This window comes from Ammospiza caudacuta, chromosome 3 (assembly GCF_027887145.1).
Source record: "Ammospiza caudacuta isolate bAmmCau1 chromosome 3, bAmmCau1.pri, whole genome shotgun sequence".
In the NCBI taxonomy this organism is placed as follows: domain Eukaryota; kingdom Metazoa; phylum Chordata; class Aves; order Passeriformes; family Passerellidae; genus Ammospiza; species Ammospiza caudacuta.
The window spans coordinates 36,068,178-36,091,216 of NC_080595.1; the positions used below are offsets into that span (position 1 = coordinate 36,068,178).

The 23,039-nt window shown below is 36.3% G+C and overlaps 1 protein-coding gene across 2 annotated transcripts in view; it reads right to left on the reverse strand.

Moving 5' to 3' along the window:
• AKT3 (AKT serine/threonine kinase 3) overlaps positions 1-23,039 on the reverse strand; it is a 145,409-nt gene that overhangs the window by 116,946 nt on the left and 5,424 nt on the right. For both annotated transcript variants that reach the window (XM_058800744.1, XM_058800745.1), the window contains one exon: positions 15,903-16,057. In XM_058800744.1, coding sequence (XP_058656727.1) covers positions 15,903-15,948 — 46 coding nt within the window. In that variant the 5' untranslated portion in view covers positions 15,949-16,057. The remainder of the gene's footprint in view (positions 1-15,902; positions 16,058-23,039) is intronic.

Below are 23,039 nucleotides of genomic sequence, written 5' to 3' on the forward strand. Positions count from 1 at the left end.
TCTCTGACCACAGGTCAAAGAATACAGTAATCCTGTATTTTTAGCTCTTGAAGATTTTTTATTGTTATGGGCTCTTGAGCAAAAATCTTTAGCAGTGAGCACAGTACAACTGCATTTCAAACCTCTAGGCAACACATAACTTGAAATAGTATATTACACAATGTCTTTTCACTTCTTTTATTGCCAGAGACATTATTTCTAAGTTTGCCTTCAATACTACCAGAAGTACATTATAACAATCTGGATACACAGAAATTTCAACTGCCATGCACACAAAAGAGGAAATGGCCACGGAAACAAAAGGAGAAGAGATATTCTGGAGTATGCTGGATTAATTTTTTCATATAACATAACTGAAATCTGCTCTGAATTTGACAGAGCAGACAACCTCTGACAAAATGTGTTGGTTTTAACTACAATCCTAACTGGACCTAATTACACAATAAATCAGGTGAAGAATCTGAGGAAGTAGAAAATCGTGACTGTGCAGGCTCTGCAGGACAGACTAAAGACAGATGCTTTACCTGCAGTGCATGAGAGGAAGGTATCTGAACTGAGCTCCACCAACACCAAATGTGTGAATGGGATAAAAATACTATCTGTAAATATTTAAGAACAAAAATGAAACCAAATTTTGTTTCCTCAACATTGAGCCTGTAAGTACAGCTGAATTGCATTTGAAAGTCTCTTTCCCCTTTATGAGGCATTAATAAATAATCACTGGAGCACTCATGTACTGTGAGTGGAAGAAGCAGAAAAGTTGCAGCTATCAATAAACACTGGATATGTTTGAAGAGTTATTCATTTTGCCTAAACTTGTTATCCTGCTAAGTGGAACTAACAGTCTCAGCTCACTACTTAGAATCATAAGATGCATCTAGAAGGTGAGTGAGCTGTTCAGATTTCTCATAGGATACACTCATTCCCATGTGCTAGGCTGGGATCAGTGAGATGATTCAGTGAGGGGGAGAAACAAACAACCCAAATTAATAAAAACAAACAAACAAAACAAGATAAAACAACAAAGAAGAACACATCCAAGAAACCAAGGAAACAAACAAAAAAACCAAAAACCATAACACACCCACACACACCCACACCCCTGTTTGGGAGATTTTCTTCCCCCCCTTGAATATCACAAGGGGAAAATAAAACACAAACCAAATCTATTTACCAAATCTAAGAAATTACTGAATGCTTACTTGGACAAACTTTGTTGAGATTCTAACATTTAATAAAATGTTTTGCATAACGCATGAGCAAGAGACAGATTGAGATAACAGATTTAAAAGCTTCCATTTCAACTAAAAGTCTTTCATAAATTTAAATTCTGCAGTTTCCAACACAAACCTTTGTAACATTAAGCTCCTAGTAGGGCAAGTTAAAAGACACTATATCGCAGAGAGATGCTGGTTTGGAAATTCTAGAACTCCTATGAAGTGAAAAAAGTAGAAAAATATAAGAGCAAGGGTTCTCAGAGAAAAGGTAATCCATAGTACTGTCATCAACTGTAGGTTACTTGGATAAAATAAGCTTGGATTTTTATTTAAATAATCCTGAATGCTCTATTATACATTAAGCTAATCAGTGGGAATGCATCTGAAGATTTATTTAATTACACAATCTTATTTCTCTTTTCAGGACTGAAATTACATACAAATTCTAAAATAAACTAAAATACATTATAATTAAATACTCTACTTAATAACCTGTACTCTTGACTTCTGACCTTCTACTTTTAATCACTCCTTGCTTCTGCAATATTAAAACAACCTAAAACTCTTCAGTTTATAATAGTGGAAAAAACCCACAAAGAGCCAAAAAGCCCTGTGCAGTTTTTGTCTGCTCTGAACCTCTCCTCACACATCCAGTGTGATGTCCCACAGCCTTTTTACCTTTGGTGTCGTTCGATGGAGAGAGTCTTTCAGCTGGTGCTTTTTGTGTGTTCCTCCAGCTGCCCAGTGGCATGTTTTCCATGACAGATGCTCTGGCTTCATTCTTAACATATGTTCCAGATGATAATTCCATCTTCTTTTCTGGATAACTTTAGAGCCAAGGGGTTTTTGAGCTGTCTAATGAATCTTGGCATCTGTTATAAATTCATTCCATTTAATACATAGTATTTTTCTAAGGCATTTGCTTTCAAAGGCATTTAGATGTCTGTACCTTTGTTGGATTTCCAGCTTTCACATCCATATGTTGTGATGGAAAGCAATATCTGAGTTGAAGTTTCACACCCTGGTCTTTAAAACATGGATTTTTATGACCGTATCTTATTTAGTTGGTAAATGAAACTGCTGCCTTGCCAATTTGTTATGCTAGCTCCTTACTGAAATCCCCAGATGACAGGCACCTTACTACCAAGATATATAAATTTATTCCTTTCTTGTATTCTTTCACTTTCCAGCGCAGACTTTGAGCTGGGAGTTTTCAGAGAAAATTTTTATTTGTCTATATTTTTTCCTTATAATTATATAATAGTATTATAAGAAAAGCACTCAAAAAAAAAACCCAAGCAAACAAAAAATAATGGTTTGAACTTCATCTTCTCAACACTGAAAGACAAGGACGCTCTGCAGCATTACAAAAGTTACTGCAATTAGCATGGAATTCTTGTTTGTTTCAGACATTTCATGCTTTCTTAAGTAAATAAAAATTACCAGTCCCTGTTAGCAATGCAAGCTTTCTGTATTTTTTTCTGAAACCCTATCTCCACATTAAACTTTCTCCACTTTATTATTCCTTGATGTTTTATCCAGCAATAGAGGTACCTCATTTCCATACCAAACTTGCTCACTTTCCCAGCCTACCTAACCCATGTTTCAAATTTCTCCAATCTCTGGATCGTTCCCATTTTACCAATCTCAGCAGGCTCATCAGCTGCTTAGAGCCATGCAAATGCTGTAGCATTTACCAGTGACTCTTTCAAACAAGGCCTGAGAGCAGCTGTGGCAAAAGTAATGACAGATTTTTACACCAGAAATATCCAGTAAGAGTTACAGTATGAACCAAAAGAAAAATGTCTTGAAAACATTACCAATAGTTCCATTTCTACAATTTCAAACTAGGAACAGAATCTCTAACTACAATAGAAGCTGAGACCATCAATGCATATCTTTCAGAAAAAAGAGTGCTGCACAGCACAGCATGAGCATAAAAGGCTATTTCCTTGCAGATTATCCTTAAAACACTCTGAGAAAGTTCTCCTGATCTTCAATGCCCTTGGTACCTGCTTGATACCCCAGGCTCCATAGCAGCTCACACCATTCCATCATTTAAAAGAAACATCAATGCAGTTAAGATTTACAAAAAGACACCTCTTTTCTCACAGTGAGGACTTCAGTGAACTTCACATGCTTTACTGAGTTCTATTTTCCTGATTCTAAATCTCTGCAAAGCCTTATGCACACTGAAACCTTTTGTGTTTCAGATGGCACGTTTTCAAACACCACTCTCTTCCTATTGGGTGTGCTCTAAACATCAACACTGCATTCCTCAGACATTGGCTAAATCATGATGCATGAAATTTCTCAGTAAAGAGTAATTCCTAATAATTATTTATTCTGAGAAAAGATTAAAATAGATTAATTTCTTGCTTTGTGTGTTAAAAAATAAAATGTCACACTCTAAGTGAAGAAACACAAGCAGATTTTTAAGGAACTCTAAAGATGGCAAGTTATTTGGAGCATTTTTTAAATAAGTTAATTGCCAAAAGACAAGAGCTACCCCTTTTATAAACCATGCATGTAATCAATACAAAACTTTCCTCCATGCGAAAGCTACAAATATATTGACATCAACAGCTCACGAACCACAGATGGCTTTTAAGGAATATAGTGGATTGCAAGAAAGGAAAGGCTATTAATATGCTGAAGCTATCATGCATAAGTGTATTTACTACAAAAATACAAATGCTTACTGTGAGGTAATTTACCAGTGACAATTATTTCACTGAATACAACAACCTGTAGTTTTCTATCCACCAAAATTCATAGAGATACTTTCCTTTTGTGAGGAAAGGTCAGACACACTCTGGATGACTACACAATGATGCTTCTGCCCTCATGTTGCCTCCCCATAAAGAGTCTTTTTGTCCCTATTTATGTTATTCTGCTCTGGAGTTCCAACTTGCTACCCTTTTTACAGGAAAATTCATTACAAGAAACCAATAATGATTTGGATTTTATATTCTTATGCAAGAGTAAGTTAAATTATTGAAGCGTGTTCCTCAAAAAAAAACCAAAAAAACCTATTAATGTTAGAATTTTTTTAGAATGTGACCTTATTTGTGTAGGTAGAGTTTTATTATTGAAGGAGGGGGATAACTATAGCAATAAAAATAGTAATAATGTATTAAGATCATTATTGGTATCGGTATTATTATTACTGCTACCTATCTACAGCAGATCCTTTAAAACCTCACCTCCAATGCACTCAACACCTGTGTGATTATCTATTAATGACTATATGGATATGCAGGAAGCTGGCACAAAAAACACCTCAGACAAATACATTACTAAGTATGACACAGCTCTTTCACACCACAAATAACATGCTATAACTGTTTCCCCAGCTGTCCATTTGTAGACTAAATAATATCTGCAGCTAACTTCTTGGATCTTCATCCTAGAGAGGATGTAGGGGAACACAAGGTATTTGAAAGAATCCCTAAAACCAGCTGGTTTGGTGTCATTTGGGGGTTTTGACTTAGTTTGTTTCATTTGCCAAGGAAGTTTTCTATTTCATCTAATATCAGCATGGTTGTTCACAGAGCTGCAAATAACAGCAAGTCCCTGTCACCTCTGGAGCAAGGATAGCTGGAAAGGGAAATGTTCATCATCTCTACATAAGCCTCTTGGTGCCAACAGCAGTTCCACATAAAATCCTGTGCACATGGTATAAATTAAAAGTATAAGATCCTGAGATTGAAAATCATCCAAAGGGATGTTATATATAATATTTACAACAAAATTTCATTTAAAATATTCATCTGTAAGTTGAAATCAAAGAACGTGATCCTTCTCCAAACTTTGTTACATAACCAAGCAAACCCAGAAACAGGATATTCATTGCAAAGACATCCAGACAAAACCTACTTTATAAGAATTTGACCTAATAGAGCAGAAAATCTACAAGAAAACTCAAGACTCACAAATTAACATTATCTGAAGTTTCACTGATTGTCCACCAACACATTATGAATATTCTGAACTCAGAAAACCATCAAGTATGATTTTAATCTGCAATAATACCTAGAAGCCAACAACTCACTAACCTCAGAAGAGTACCTGTCTATCATAAACTTTGAGAGGTTTTTTGGTTAAAATACACTTTTTAAACACCTTTCAAGCTATAAACACAAGAGAATTACAAAGCTACTCTATTATTTAGATTATGGAACCACATAATGTTCCAGACATTAGCCAAGCCACTCTTCTGTGAAAAGTTTCTGTTTGTTTAAAATCTATAATCACACAGGAATAGGAATTAGCTAACCCTCCTGGTGGCATTTTTTAATTCCATCACATTTAGGATTAGCACAGAATAAATCAATGGTCCTTTTCTAAACACAAATTTCAAAGAAAACCATTTTGAAATACAAGCTAGTTGTGCCATATCCCTGAGGCAGTGACAATATAAGTTTTAGGTGCAGTTCTGTAGCCAATTCACTCCTGCAAAGGTGGGGGCTGCCCCTAGCAGGAAGCTCTCCTGCCCCTCCACGTGGCTGCTCTCCCATTCCCCTGTTTGCCAGCTCTGCTGTTTGTGCAGCTCCATGGTGAGTCAGGTCAGGGAAATGATCCATCTGAAAGTTAGCTAGGACAATAAAAATAGATTCATTTTCAGCCAGATAAATTTCCTGGCATGATTCACCATGTCACCATTATGAGCACAAGTGCCAACACAACCAAGCTAGGGGAGGACATGACACTTCCCCCATTTCAGCAACAGCTTCCACTTAAGTTTCAAGTAAACATGGAAGAGCATCAGGGGCAAGTTTGCAAGCTTCTAATTAAAATATAGTAGCTGCTGCTGTTCCTCAAGATAAGAATAAAGTTGTTCAGAAAAGTTTCCAATGTATTAGTCAGCGTGCATAAACTGGCATGATATTAAAAAAGCCAACAAAGTTCAAAACAGAGTGAATACAAAGTAAAGCAAAAAGTAAAGCAAAAGATGCTATATAGAAGCACACTACTTTGAAGGAAATTTTATGAGTGTTAAAGTTATACTGCTAATCCATCTGCAGTTTCATGAGCTCAAAAGTGTGCAACACAGGCAGAGGTGCTGTCATGTTCCTACAGATTACACTCTCCCAAGGATCATTTTACAAGTGTTTCCTCCAGTCACTCTGGAAGATGCCTAACAAAAGAACTAACCTTAAGATTTTTTCATTTTCTTTAACAAGTTGTCTCTTTGTATGACCTAACAGATTTTATCTCTTCTTCTGCAATGTGTCAGGATAAACAAAGACAAAAAAATCCACTTCTCCTCATTCAGACTTTTGAGACTAATTTCAACTATTAGATTGATTTTCCTTCCTATACAAAAATTATATTTCAATTATATAAAATTTTATTTTTAAAAGCCTGAATATTGTAATGTAAGGCGTTTAGAGTTTCACAAAGATAAACAAACTCACATTCAGGAAGTCTCTGAGGTGAAGTAACAATACTATTTCAGTTTTATCTAAGGGAAACTGTGACTTGGACAAATTCAGGTTTCCACAACACGAAGTGCCAAATTTAAGGTACTACTGGCCCAGTTTTTGATATAATTTACCATCTTACATGTCTTCCTTCACTATGAACTAGGTTATCCATAAATTTATCACAACCAAAATCACAGAGCATTTGTATCCAGTAGCCCTCAAATCTCTTGCTGGTGATGTGGTTCTCAGTACCTCAGCCTAATTATCAGCTTTCTGTGAAGACTGCTCTGGTTACAGCAACTTTCTTATTGTGGCAATGTTGATAAAAGACTATCCTATGCACATGATATAAATTAAAAGTATAAGATCCTGAGATTGAAAACCATCCAAAGGGATCTTAAATACAATATTTACAACAAAAATTCATTTAAAATATTAATGTGTAAGTTGAAATTTTTAATTTCTAAAATAAAATTGCAGTATTTTTTTTTTTGCATTTCAACTGATCAAATGTAAATAACTGAGGATTACACAATTTAGAATTTCTATGCAAAAATGATAACAACTAATGAAACTGGAAACTTTCTAATTTTACACAGTTAAAATGATACCATATTGTAATTCAATATTTTTGGGAAGACTACTCCCGAAGTCAAGACAGTCATCAATTTGTAAGTGATCTTATTAAGATCTAGAAGATCTGGAAAAACAAAATGTGTTTTCTTATCAGTGTTCAGGCATCTCTTCCTATCAGCTTTTAAGAAAGCACTTGGTTAGAAAGCAAACTATAAACTAAGAATTTACAGTAAATAAGACATCAGTTGCAATGATCTGATTACAAAGAAATTTACTCAGGTTTATATAAAGTAAGCTAACAAAGCCCTGAGCTGCAAGGGAAGGAACCAATAACAACATAGACTACCTGAGAGATAAAGTAGTCAGAGATGGTATTAAAGAGTAAGTAGTAGTAGTCAGAGATGGTATTAAAGAGCAGTGGAAAAAATGAGACTGGAGGTACACCAACACTACAGATAAGGAGTATACACCTGAAGGAATCTCCCAAGTAACAGCTACTACAAGCTGTGGCTTACACTGTGACCACCACTCATCCATTCCCACTGCCGAGGAGCTCCCAAGTCCATAGGACAGACATGCCAGTGCATCCAAAGCAAAGCTCTGGAAACATTCACATGTAGCTTGAACCAAAATCTAAGAATGTCTCAACAGATCTGCCTCTATTATGCTGATGGACTCCTACCCTGGGAAGCGGAATCCCTCCCAGAGCAAGTTAAACTGTGTGCTGTTGGAAGTAAGCAACAATGTTTTGCCTGCAATTTAGATTAAACTGCTCTCAAGAACTTGGAGATTGAACAGATCCCACTCACTTCCAGCATCTTTCCATGTTTTAATGGAAAAAAGCCTCTCATTTTGTCTACACTTTGTAGAGATGCTCATGAAGGGTCAACAGTTCCTCTATAAAACAAAAGACAACCAAGACAGCACTGAGTGGTTATAAAATTTTCCTGGTCTTCTCCCTGAAGTTTCTTTATTGAAAAAAAAGCTTATTTTCAATATCTCAATCTGTAGTCTCATTTGTCTCATGCCCTAAAACTCTGAGTTCTTAGTCCAGCCCCACAACTTTTTCAGAACCTAGTTTCAAGTCATAGCTGCTGACCTCAATAATGTTTTTGACGATTACAGCAGGGGCAGCATTAAAGAAGTGGTTCCTACAGAGGCATAAGCTGAGGTGAGAAGAACAGGTACACAGACTGCTTCTGAAATAAAATAAACCACAAAGACTTGGGAGATTTGCTGGACTGGCATGTAGGTATATTGAGAGAGGATGATTTTTACCAGGTATCAGAAATTCCGGTATTGCAAGCATATTATCCTTACAAAAACAATGTCAAAGTAACACAAACAAAGGTATTTCAAATATAACCAATGTTACCAATGTACAGCATGCCAAAGGTACAGCATGACTATTTAAGCTTCAAGTAAAAAGTACAAGTTTTAATTAACAGAAAACAGGTATTTGCCAAATGGTTTCTCAAATTCTTCCCCAACAGCATCCCTTGGACCTTTGCTGGCTGAGCAGTACTGCCAGGCCAAAAGGGTTGCGAGCAGGAAAAGGGCAATGAATTGTTAACATCTTGCTTCCCTAATCCCTGCAAGAGAAAATGTTTAACCTTGCTTCATGGGTAACTAAGTAGTGTGAGTAAGAGAAAGCAGCATGAATGGAGAAAACCTTCAGAACGTGAGCAACCAGGCAGTATCCATTACACAGGAAATGGAACAGACAAACAAGAACATGAAAGGCCACTGGGTCCAGAATATTCCAAAACACTCACTGCCCAGGTATCTTCCTGTGGAACAAGCAACCTGTTGCTGTCAGAAATAGTAAAAGCACTTTTCTACCACAAAACTCAGGATATGCAAAAGCTTTATGCCCAAAGTGATAAGCACCAGAAACATGCCTTACAAGCAACTGCAGGGAACACAAACAAACAGAATTTTAGACACTGTCATCTACAATACAGCTCCATATACGAAAGCTCCATTTTTACTGATGAGAATCAAAACTGTACAGCCATTTAAAAACTGGTAACAGTCTCTAATATAGTTACAATGAAATAAAAACAATTCTAAAAAATTTAAAAATTAATCAACCACGCACATTTATCTAAACTGGCATTCAACAATGACATTGCAACAAGGATAATTCTGAGACTGTTTAAAATACTTCGCATTTCATGCTTCAATTTCTATTGCAAGCTGCCCTTAAGAACAGAAACTGGTAATAATGCAAGGTGGAGAGTTGCAATAATTACACTCAGCTATGCATTACGTAAAAAGTATCTGGAATAAAGTTCTTTAGCAAAGAGAGCACTTCATCCTAGTTACAACACGTTTAAGATTTTCATATGGTTCTGATCCTCTTCAAGGAAAAGTATGGATAAAAAGGTCATAACTATTCCAAAAGGAAGATCTGGGTAGTCAACTACAAAGTGAGTGGGACAGAGAAAGGGCTCAGAGTCTCCTCTCCCAGCAGGGTAATTGCAGGAAAACAGTACCTAAATACATAGATCTCTGCTCATAGAGTATGTGGAGAAAAAAAAAAAAAAAAAAAAAAACACCAAAAAATACCCAAACAAACAAAACCTAAAAACAACAAAAACCCAACAATAACAACAAAAACATACAAAGAAAAAACTCCAAAGAATGCTGACCGTAAGCAACTTCACAGATTTACCCAAATCAATTTCTACACTGAGTGCAAGATACAGCAATCTCTTAACTATCTGGGAATTAAATAAACAAAAATCTAGCTACCCTATAAGAATAGGATATAAGAAATGTCACACTGCTATTTTTCCTCCCTTTGGTCCACATGCAATTGCCTCTTTTAAATTCATATATTTTGTTGGAACTTCACATTTTGCATTAATTAGATAGAATTAGAGTAGAAAAACTACAATATGAAAGGCTTATTTAGTTTCATGTTATCAATCAAGACTTTACCTTAAACTACTATTTGCTAAGACAATTAGAAAAAAATAATTTCAATTTCTTCTACTTCGTGTAGCAGATGTTCAACTTAGTCTATTTAAATTCATCTTTGTTAGAGGTGTGCTAAATTGCTCAAATAATTCAGACAATCTGCAAACAAGATTTCTGACAGGTTGTGAATAACACTCAATTAATACCATAACTTCTGAAATTAATTTTCCAATCAAGGCATTTATGCCCCCATTAAAAAAACATACAAAAAACCCAAAAAAACACCCCAACAAAACAAACAGAGGCAAAAAAAAGCCACAAACATACCACATGAACTCAATCTCCAGAGTGTATTTCCAAAATTAACATCTGTTTGGTCTTGGTTCAACTGTAAAACCCAATGTCCACTACATGAAATAATACAGTTCTTTTTCTGGATTTCAGCCAGGGGTAGGAGGGAGAAGACATGTTGCCCTAAGACTATAAATAATTTGTACTTTAAACAACAATTCTATTACTATTTGGAACAATAGATTTATTCCACTACGCTATTTATTCTTCTTGATAGAAGATATAACAATAGTAAATATTTTCCACACAGTTATTTCTCAAAATCCCATGATACCTGCATAATGTCCTGAATCTCAAAAATGAAAACAAAGCAGAGCTGAGCCAATCTCATCACAGTAAATCAAACACATTCTATGAACTGTATGAGTTCAGAAATGCTAACACTACTTCATGAGTTTAGAAATTCTAACACTACTTCAATTTCAGATACTAAGAAGTTATTAAAGGTACTTTTAAAAAGAAAAAAATTAATAACATTGAGTGAAAAATCTTTAATATTACAGTATTTCAATGATACATTATTTACTGGACAATCTCATTACAGAAAAGCTTCATGACATCTGGTTTTTTACCACCATCTCATTACATCAAACTTCTTAAGTTATTACAGCTAAGCCACAACAATTTTGGACTCTGGTTCCCTCTCTACAAAACTGGAATGCTGGTCCATGTACCATGTGAGTCACATGGAGATAGGCATGGGAAGCTGCTTCACCCAATGCACCACACCAGCACAAAGCCCAAACAGAGTCAGGCATCAAAGTGTGGCGACACAAGCACTAACTTAAACTGGCAACACCTTGCTTTGACTTTAAACAATGATTTAGCCATGTGCTGTGCCTTACACACTAGGTACCTCCTCACCAAAACCAAAGCCTTGCTTTTTCCATTAAAGACAAAGTTAGCTAACATGTTAAATATAAAACTTGGTCCTTTAAAAAGTTAGCATCTGTGTCAATTCTTTCTTTGTCCCTAATGATCTTTCAATAACATGGTAACAGAGACTCTTAACTCTATTCATATGTTTAAATTAATTGAAATTCTGTGCACAGGTTATATATAAAGAAATTAGGTTGCAATTAAGCATAGTTATGAAAGATTCTTAAATCTAATTGTTGTGACTATTATAGACCACAGACAAGGTCAAGTCTACAACTCAGAAAACTCTGGCTTTAAAGAAAAAATACCACATTAATTATATGCATAAAACTCACTTTTGCAATGATATAGCCCTAATCACACTAGGCATGTTCATAATGTAAAAAAAAAATCTGTTTCCAAACTGATAAATTAAAAATATATCCCTCTCTGCAAATCATTAAATTTAATTTAGTAAATACAATAAAACTATGTTAAGTAAAATTAAAGATACTAACTTTTACATAAATTTAAAGATACTCTGCAAAACATTGTCCTCTGCAAATCCAAAATGTCAAAGTCATTTCAGCAATTATTGCAGAGTGCTTATACAAACTGCAATAATGTCAAATATTTAATTTCTGTGTATCAGCAACAAGGTTCAGGTCACTCTATTTAAGGTTTTTAGTCAAAACTGCTTCCTTTTCATCTGTATGCATTACAAGGAAAAATGTCAGTGTCATCTAAAAAGTAAATTCATAAAGGAAGACAATGCATCTCTCTCCTTATCTGGCTACAGGTATAACTGGAGAACACTGAAAGAAATAAAAATTATCCTCACTGAGCCAGTGAACTGCAAAAATATTTTTGCGGCCACATGTGGACACAGGTTAGGAGCCGCTTGGTCCTTGTCCCTGGATCTAAGACAGGGAGTTCCCACCATAAAGCCATTCCCACCAAACACACTGCCACTCCTCTCTCGCCTGAGCAGAGACTCCTCTCTAAGGAGACTGCTCTGCTGGCTCTCCACTTGTTCAGGTTCTGGTGTCTCACAGGGATCTGAATCAGTCCTTCAGTTCAGATAAGGAAAGTGCTTTTGCAGCAAATCCTCCCACCACCCTAGTTATGCACTTTCCTCTGCTGCTTGAAGCCGTCCCACAGTGCACAAACCTGGCTCCTTTCAGATGAAACTGAAAGCCACGCACTGTACTCCAGGAGCACTACCACTGCCAAAGGGGCACAGAAACAGACAGAAGCCAGGGCAAATTAACACCCACTTCACCTCACAAATGCGCTAAGTGTAGATAGGTATTGAGTCCCCATCAGCAATTACCTCATTCTCCAAATCTGCTCTTGCTGGGCTGCTTTACTTGTTCAGGCACACCCAGTCTCTGTGCTTCAGGGTCTCCTTTCCCCTGGAACCCAAGGTTCCTCAAGCTTCTCAGACCTGCTTCTCCCTGGGTCTTGTGTCTTCTATTGCCCAAAGTTCTCACCTGCAGCCTGTCATCTCTGCTTGTTTTACCTTTCATATACAACAGCTTACTCTTCCACAGTATCATCTGGTCTCAACACACTAAAACCGCTCCTCCTAAAGACTACTCAGTCTCAAAAAAAAATTCTGCCATTTCTTGACATTAAGTAAAACATTAATACTTTAATGGGTGCCTCATTTAAGCAGACACAGAAAAATAGGTCTTTGAAGAGTCAGATGTGAGGCTACATGGCTTTAGTGCTCAACAGCCCTCAGCCCTCTATTACTGACACGGATACAGCACTAAGAATAACAACAATAAAGCAAACATCTTTTCACTGCATTTCACAGCCATTCATGATGCCCTAACATACCCTGTCTTCCCTAGCCTCTCTCTAGCAGAGTCTCAATTCAGAGAGCGATCCCCAGCTCTATTTTTAGTCCTCCCCTCTCATTTCTACATTGAGTTCACCTAACTTGCCTTTGTAATGGCCCATCTCATTAGACAGCTCCTCAAAACCATTTTTCATCCCAGTACCTTCAAGTCATCATACTCCTGACTGGGCTGTGAATCACAAAAAGAAGTTGGATTTTTTCTCTTTCCTTGTACCACAAACCACACTGAGTGCTGAAAGGGACAATTTTAAGAGGTCCAGGGCCATAATCACATGACCAAATAATTCAGCATAACAGAAACAGATCAGTCAAGTGATGCAGCCCAAGCCCCTAAGTTCCCAGCAGAAAGGGTTTACAACGTTTATTTCTAGATACATTCAGTCTGGGGGCTCAGAAATTTGTGCTGCAGCATACACTTGGCTCGGGGCTGTCCAAAGGACCAGTAACTGGGGCTGGAATTCACTCAGTGTCTGCCTGGAGAAGAGATCCCACACTCGCCCTTCTCCAGTAGAACATGGCTTGTACCTACCAAAACCTGCCTGTGAACTGAGCCAATGCCTATCAAGGGTTGATGATCAAAGAATTCACTTCCAAACTGTAACAGAATGATCACTTGTGGAAGCAAGACAGCTCTACCCAATCCCACGATGCTTCTTTACACAGAGAAAATTCAGCTGCCAAAATAGGTGTTTACCAAGCGTATTCTCAGAATATAGATTAAAGTTGGATACTTTTTCTTGGCAAAATTTAACAAATGCACTTAGCAACTGATTTTCTTGCTCTAGAGCAAGGTCAGGGTAAAAGTTGTCATTACATATGAAATGTATGACCATTGAATAAATTGCTTACAAATTCTTAGCATTGTGAAACACGACCGACGTGACTTTCCTTTTGTTTTCAGAAGCAAACAAAAGAAACACTTTAACCCACCAACAACCAGAACAAGTCAGACAAAGAAAATTAAGGATGGTATTAGATGCAATTAAAAAAATTTCCACTAAAACCTACACAGTTATGTATAGCATGAAGAAAAAAAATAAAAACATAAATTCAAAGTTATTCATGATAAGGACAAATGCATGCCATGAAATGTCTTTAATTGGAAAAGAAAACAATTATTAACAAAACTGACCTCAAAATGCCAACTTGGTGGGCTTTTTATCAATTAATTGATAGTAAAACAAGGTAAGGAAAAAAAACCTTTATTTAACATTTCAGAATTTCAAATATTAAGTAAGACATTGAATTTCAATGTCCATTTCTGGATCCCAGTAATCAATATATGCATATCCAGTGCTCACAGAGTTGATAGCAGTTGTAATAAGAATGAGAAATATTACCTGAAGGAACTGATGTCATTTAAAATAAAATTATTTGGAGCATCCTAACCATTCAAATACATTTGAAAGAAATTTATATAAAATAATCAAAAAAGGAAATCAGATCTCCAAATTGAGTAACTAACAACAAGGTGGAAAGGAAAAATAATTTCAAAATTTAAATAGTTCCTGTCATGTAAAATATTATTTGTTATAAATACAGGTATATACTCCAAAATAGGAAGTAGGCCTTAAGCTTAACATGGTTTAGCTCATTTTCATTTACAATACCCACAATGCTTCCTGAAATACAACTTATGCAGGAATAATAGAAGAATAATAAACCTTTTCCCTCATTATCTTGCCTTCCCTGACATTTAATGTCAATCTGCAATAACAAAGTTAATAATGATCTTTGTCTTCACACACTGCTATTGAAGCAAAGCATTTCTTTGTAAATTAAAGGGTAAGTTTGTTCCCACTCTTTCAGTCTAATCTTTCTGGGCTAGGATCACAGAAACTCATGGCATAAATCACCCTGAAATCCAGATTACCCCCTCTCTGTGAGAGAAGTTATATTTTTTTGAAAATAATCATGTGTGCAACCACAACCTAAAGCAGAGCAGCATGAAGCATGGAAGATTTCATCCAAAGTTCATCACATGATATGATATGAATGCCAGATATTTCTAGAGGTTTCACATTCAAAGCTGAACATACAGCAACCTCCCCAAATCTGCAAATCACATGGTGAAACAACTTAAAGAGACATCTCAAGAATTCACAGAAATTGAAATATAACACAAAATCATACTTTATACTGGCTTATAGTTAAGAACATATTCTTTAATCATATGGCTTCCAGGTCTGCTGAGTAATGAGGTGTATGCTGAGCTTTATGCAAGTATTGTGTTGATTTTACTGGGACTACTTGCATCTGTAATACAAGCTGAGCCACACTGAATGATTTTGGCATCTAGGAAATTTCCCACAAAGTATCACACCTGCAGCAGCTTCCAGACAACCTCAGAGTGCACACCTCTATTACTGCCTCTTCCAGCTGCCACAGCAGGCAGCTTATTCTGATGCACAGGTAACAGCAGCTGCAGCAACAAGGTCCAAGGTGAAGAGGGAATGACTGAGTCCAACTTCCTCTGCACTGCCAGCCACCCCCACAAACAGAGGCACTGCTGAGGGTGACACATTAATACCAACAAGGCCTGAATCTGACCAAATGTCAGATTAGCCTGCTCCAGACCAGAAGATAAATCAAGAACATTCATCTGTGTAACCATGTAACACCATTGCACACGGTATAGGAGACATCAGAAAGCACTTTCCATGCAAAGGCAGAACTTACCCCTCTTCTGTACCCAGCCTTCCTTCACAATGGTAACATCGCTCATGATGACTCCACTCTGAACCCCAAACTCAAAAGAGTATTTCTTTGAGTTATCAGCTTGTCTGCTTGGCTTCTCTTCTGCAGCTCTTCACAATTTCTACTGATGAGTCAGACTGGAAGGAAATATTAGAGAAAGAATTTGAGTCTTTTCTGTTTTTCTCACTTGACAGCCAACAAAAAAGTCTTTGTTGATGTATTTCACTGACTGAGCTCATATTAAAAATCTGCCTTTATTTTTAATTAACTGTATAACGCAATCATGTTTCTAGTCTTACAGCACATTTTCCATGAACACTACAATACTAAAAAGCAGCAGAATGTGTTAAAATTTAAGTCATATGGCACTTTTATAAAAGGCACACAGCAGAATTCTCTTGTACTAATGCACAGGATGCTGTTAAATGAAAGGCTGCTGGTCCTGCTTCAAAAACCCAACTCTGAACACACAGGAGCTTTCCCTGTTCCCACAGCTTTCAGAACCCATGCAATGGACAAGTGCTTCCTCTATTATGGCTATCTACAATCACATTAAGAGTGTAAGAAAATGGAATTAAGGTTATATCCTTGCCACTTCCACTATAATTTTATTATAGCCAATACAAACCCTGAAGATACAAGAGTTTTTCAAAAACAGCATCATCTCCAAGTACACAAACAGAGAGACAACTTCTTAAACAAATTAACCAAAAACACCCTCAAATGTTCAGTTTATAAAAAGAAGGAGTGCACATTCTTTCAAAGCTTTAAGCCAGGTGGTGACAAGAGTGCTCTTTTCCCCACAAACCTCAGCCTGCAGGGCAGAGAAGGGAAGTTAGTCCTGGAACAGGACATACCTCTCTCAGAAGCCACAACCGTCACTTTTGACCACCTCACTACCAAAGTACCTAAAAGCTGTGAAGAGGAGATAAACAGGACTACACTTAAGTAAAAAGAGAAGCCAGAGGCCAGGAGATGTTTCCTTTTGACAGCAAATTGCCTTTCCCCTCCAGCCTTCAAAATAAATAGAACCATTCAAATAATGCTCATCCAGAAAAGTGTGGGAAGCCAAGAAATGAGATTTCTCTGATGGTGGAGGAACACCCTTGCACAGCTCTGCACAGGAGCACACATGTACACAGTGGTGGCACAGAACAGGAACCCCCACACAAGGTTAGTGCTGTCAAAGGCAGCCCATAAATATCCATTTAGTAGACTGACCAACAAATGTAAACAGCAAAGAAACAAATCTGACTGGGCTAGAAGCAATCTGTGCAACAAATGAATGAAGAAAGCACTGGGAAATCAGGTTTTTTTATTACAATCAAGTACAAACCAAAACCAGAACCATTATAGACATAGAGATTATTTCTTATTTATCATTTGAAATACGTGTATTTGCAAAACACAGCAACTAGATGGAAGGCTACTTCTGAAAGAATAGTGTAACATGCAAAATAAAACTTGGCATGAATACTTTTTCAGGTGTATGCAACAAAAATACAGCACAACCTGATTTTACAGAAACACACTAGTGTGTTCATTTAAGTCTTGCTTCCACTAAACTATTTTTTTTTAATAGTATTTTGTTCTGCGTAAAAGTAAAAATCACAATGTTAAAGTCTTTAAAACTGTAAAGTAGAAGTGATATGGACTATTGTGCCTCTGAGACATCCCCATGGCACTGGAGATACAGCAGTGAGACCGGCAGGTGACACACAGCCTTTGGCATTGGCATCACACCCTGTCGTGTGCAGCAGGACACCACACACCTGGGTCTAGAGAAACACACCCTGTTTAAGCTTTCATAAGAGCTAAAAGAAAATGTTATGTACATTTTGGAAGGACATGTGAGTGCTTTAGTGATGTTAATGGATCTAACTTTAGCTGCTCAGGTTTCATATTATACACAAGCCAGTACAGCAGAAATAACCAAAGCAGGCATTTCCACATCCTGCACCTTACTAATGTGAGAGCTAATTTCTGGGTCAGACATTTTCAGAACTTTTATTTGCATGCTTTAAACGAGATAAGCAAGTCTATCAGCTGTGCATGAAAAGAGATCTGACAGATTAAGACACGTGCCTGAAAGCAGGCTGCTGTTCCACCATTCTGGATCACTGCAGCGCAGCATCAGCTCTTATTACAAACACACAAATCTTTACAAAGCCCAGAGGTGGGTGTCAAACAACTGTGACCTAAGAGCAGCTGTTCTGGGAAGAAAGTGTAAGCACGTCAATTTCCAAATACCCAACTTAAGTTCAGTTTTCTACAAGACTTTCATTGCATTCCTTGAAAGTAATCACAGTTGTTTGATTTTTTTCCCAGCTATAAAGACACAAGAAGCAATGTAACACTCAGTATTTACCTTGGGATGGCATATTCTGCAATGTATTTTACCCTTTTGGCAAATTTAATGAACTTTCCAATTTTGGTGTGCACTTCTGAACATTGCAATGATTTATTCTTATTGGTAAAGACAAAGCTATAAGAAATTAACTTCTGTACTAAGTAGCAATAATCTTGACTGCCCACAGACTGATCAATCAGTCCATGATTTATGAATGAATTCATGCCTGAAGCTCCCTATTTACCCATTGATTACAAATAAGTTAGTGTTAGATCAGATTTTGATTGTGTATGACTGACTTTCATGTCAGACAGTGCCTGAAACAAACCCAATATGTCTGTAGGCTTGCATCCCACCCATCACATGTACTGCTTTACTAAATTCCGAACAAAATCCCCAAAATACAAAAATCACATAAATATGGTGATAAAATTAACTGCACTATCCCCAGTTTAGCTTCACAGTATTACCAGAAACAACCTTAAAATTACCAACAGTTCCATGGTTGTATTGATTGCTTCATTACTGGGTAATTAAAAGTCAAGCTAAATTACACAGAACACTGAAGAAGATAAATCAAAGCATTTAAAAGCTAATGAAAATAAAGGTTATATTTGCACTCTACACTTTCAAGAAGCCATTTGTAAGCATCTATAATATTATCCCTTATTAAATGCCTTTGAGCCTTTCTAAAAGCTGTACTCCTTTACCCTAGAAGTCATTCAACAATGCTCCAGAAGAGCAGAATTTTGAGAACTACTTCTTATCATGACCAAAACTGCCCTTATAGTGAAAAACAGTCTCATAAAAGCCTTTCCTAAAGATGTAACAAAGAATTGTGTATAGAGGTAAAGGAGTTGTTGTCCTGAAACACATAGAACAAAAATTCTCACATGAAAACAGCATTTCATCCAAAGTTCAACTACATCAAGAAAAGCTACAGAAATGTTTATTCTGCACATCGGGCATAGAATTTAAATACTTGTTAGCAATCAACTCTGCTCTCCCAATGCACTTGAAGTTTCAGCAGACAGGATGCAGTAATTTTTACAGTTTACCTTACTGCTATGTAGGATGAATCCACAGAAATAGGAGAAAAATAAGTTAGAACTGAATTTGACAATGCTTTGCATCACAGCTGTTTCCTACAGGGAAGAACTTGACTTGTTCTTATACATTTTCCAGCAACTAGAGAACACATCAGATTTACTTTTTTCCCCCCAATTTTTTTTATCTTATCAAATTTGGAAGATATTTTCCCGACAAGATACTGTGTGTATTCTGCAGACAGGATCAGATAGCCATGTGTATGCACAATACATACAAGAACCCACTGTCAGCATACTTTATGATGCAGGTGTAAAAATTTACTCTATTACAATCAGTCATGTGAAGAATTTAGGGGCACAGTTTAGTGGTAGACTTGGCAGTTTAAGCTTAGCAATTGGAAAGATCTTTTCCAGCCTAAATGATTCTATGACTCTATGCAAACATCTGCTGGGGGGTTTTTATCTCATTAAAATGCGCAACTTTTCCTTTTTTCTTCAGGAAGTCATTAAGCCACTTTTGTAGTGTGAGATAAAACAATTATCTAGTATTATACTTTTAAGCTCCTCCTAGCTGTAAAGGTTTCAAAGGCAACTTTCTGACCAAAGATTAACCAGACACTACTACAACCAACAGAGTTCTAGATCCCTATGCCAAGGTTCATAGTTTCCCTGAGCCATGGTAAAAACTAGCCAACACCTTTTCAGCTTTCATCTTGAACTTTAAGAATATCACCAGTACAGAGAAGCACCATCTTACTTCATGATACCACCATATGGGAACTATGAAATCAACAATTAAAATGAGCAATGGACCATTCAGTAGAAAGCCAGCTTTTCCCCAGCTCCTGTTTTTAAATTAAAGGAGGCTCTCATGCCCATCACAGCAGTCAGCTACCTACAGAGACCTGGTGAATAGTGGGAAGGAAAGAAATTCCTTCCAAGCAGAAGAACTAAAAGCTGTGTTTCAAGTTTACACTTAACAACCACTATATGCAAGTGGATTAGCATCGAGATTTGTAAGAACAGACAAGACTCCTTTGAAATCTGGGCATCTTCCCATTCTCCCCATGACAAGAGACAGCTGAGTAAAGAAGACAGCACCCATAAATTCAGTGTAAATTGTATGATTCAGTTCTCTGTTGTAAGAACTTTCATAAACAAAGGCTTCTACTTTCAACAATTTTGGAGCTGAGAAAAAACAGAAACTCTCACATTTACCAACTAAAGTTCCCAGAGAGATACCAGGAGCATCAAGTTCAGTGCTTCCAGAAATTATCCCCACAACTTCTTCTACCATTATCAACTCAGTGAATCGTCCAACCTTGTTCTCTTAATAAATGAGTACTACCATTTTCCCTTTTTACAAGTTTAGTAAAATGTTTGGGGAGAAAAGAACAGTAAGTGAACCTGATTCCCCTTGTCTGACTCACTGAGGTTCTTTGGTCCCCCATGTAATCAGAGCCAAATCTCATCATCTCTATCTCCTTATTTTTCAGAAAAGTAATTGAATCATTTTGTGCATGCACACAATACACACGTCCCCAAAAAAAGCAGTTCTCAGTGGCTTCCATCACACACATTTCTTTCCTTGCTTTGGGGGCTCTTCTTTTCTTTGTAGCAGACCAAGCTATTGGGAGTTCTTCTCAAACTTGAGTTTGACTCCTCCCAAACAGCTGAACAGGCTGTAACTGTTTCCAAAGCAGGTTGCACTCCCAGAGCAAGGAATTCAAAATGTCAAGGCTCTCAACTAAAACCAGAGTTATCTTTAGGAATGGAAGCTGAAATCCAGGCTTTATTTATATGAAAACCACATGTATATCCTCCTCCCCTAGCAAAGCTGGCCAAACAATTAGAGGACATATTGCACATCATCAAAAATTACACAAAAGATAGAACAGAGATTGCTACAAAACTTGTTAAATCAAAATAGACTATATTGTTAATGGAAGAAGCACATTCAGGGCAGTGCTTTATCTAAAGAGTATGAAGTATTTATACACGCTTTTATAAACTACCTATTCTGGAATTCTGGTTATACTGACTCATTTAAATACTATCACAACTTAGACTGAGGAAAAAGGAACCTCTAGGCACACAATATGTGTCCAACTTATTATGTCAATTAAAAATTGAAAAAAGAAATATAAAAAAACCCATAATATCAAACTAACACAAAATAGGAACTGATTCGACAAGACTAAGAAATTAAGAAATTAACAAAAATTACTAAAGAAAATAGATCCTAAATTTATAAAATTTTAAACTTCATGTACATATGATTAAAATTCTTAAAGATACCTTAAATACTTTGTAAGTAGACATATTTACAGTTTTTAAAACTAATATAAAAAATCCAAAGATATCTCCATGACAGGCATTGCAAATTCTTTTTAAACTACATTTCATCCCAAAAGCCTCAATGAACTTTAAGAAAATTGGTATAAGAAATTTACTTGTAACAACTTTATTTTGTAAGTTTTGATTTGGAATAATGAGGGACATGATGGGAAACTGGCACTGCCTACACCTTGTGGTAAGGAAAACCAACGTACTTTGGAAAACATAAACAGCTCAATCTAATGCATGCTTAATATTTGTAGTGCTCTATTTTCACTTTCAGTATGTCAAAAGCTTCACATAACTAATATATGCTCAGATAAGCCTAGTTAGGAGAATGGAGACACACTGAAATATTAACATACAAGTTAGATGTTTTATTTAGATTCTGCAACTGATTGAGTTTATCAGGAAAGAAACCATCGTTCTCTATTTTATTTCCTATTACAATGACAAAGCAAGTTATTTTAAGGGACAAAGGTATAATTAAAGCAAGGTGAACAAAGCCACCCTTGCCTTTGTTTACCAAGGTATAAAGGAAGTTTCTAAACGTAACTAAATTGTTTCTTTAGAATCCCATGTGAAACATTAACAACCCATTGTTTTGACTTGTGTTTATTGACAAAAATGTTTTTAATCCTTTTTTGTCCCGCTCAAATCACATAAAACAATAACTGAAAAGCAGACAGAAGCAGAGATAAAACTTACTAGAGTGTATGTCTGAAATGTAACCAAAGAATACACTTCAAGTAGAAAAGATGAAGGGAGGGCTAAAATTATGCATTAAAAAAATTTACTGAGGCAATGATCTTGGGAAAGTTTTGAGACTCAGAAAAAGTCATATCAGCTAGGCTGAGTATCACAACTATGATAATGTTATTTCACTCAACCCTTCAAAACACATGTAATAAGTTTAATTTGCCATGGATTAATGTAGGAATACTAATCCTTGCCTTTTAGAGACAAAGTTCCTTTGCTCTTTAAAAATATAGTTTAGAAAATACTCAAACAATGAAGAAAAAATAAACAGAACTTCCATATTTTAAAAACAAACTAAAATTACTTTTCTACATCTAGCAGACTCAGGGGAAAAAAATCTAACCTAATTTCCAAAACTTCAAAGAATCTGGAAATTCCTAGTCATTCTAGCAAAGATTTTAAAAGATACCTCTCAAGAAGTACAAATCAAAGTTCCTTTAAACTCATGTATTAAATTATTTCTGTGATGGTAACTTTTCTGCAGCACAACTCTGTATTGTGCATAAAAGACCAAGCACAGCACTGAATAAAAACCAGAAATACACCAACTCCTCATGAGTAACAAGAAAGTACTGAGAAAAAAAAGAGGTTCTCAAACTATTAATATAAAAGATAAGAGAAGTT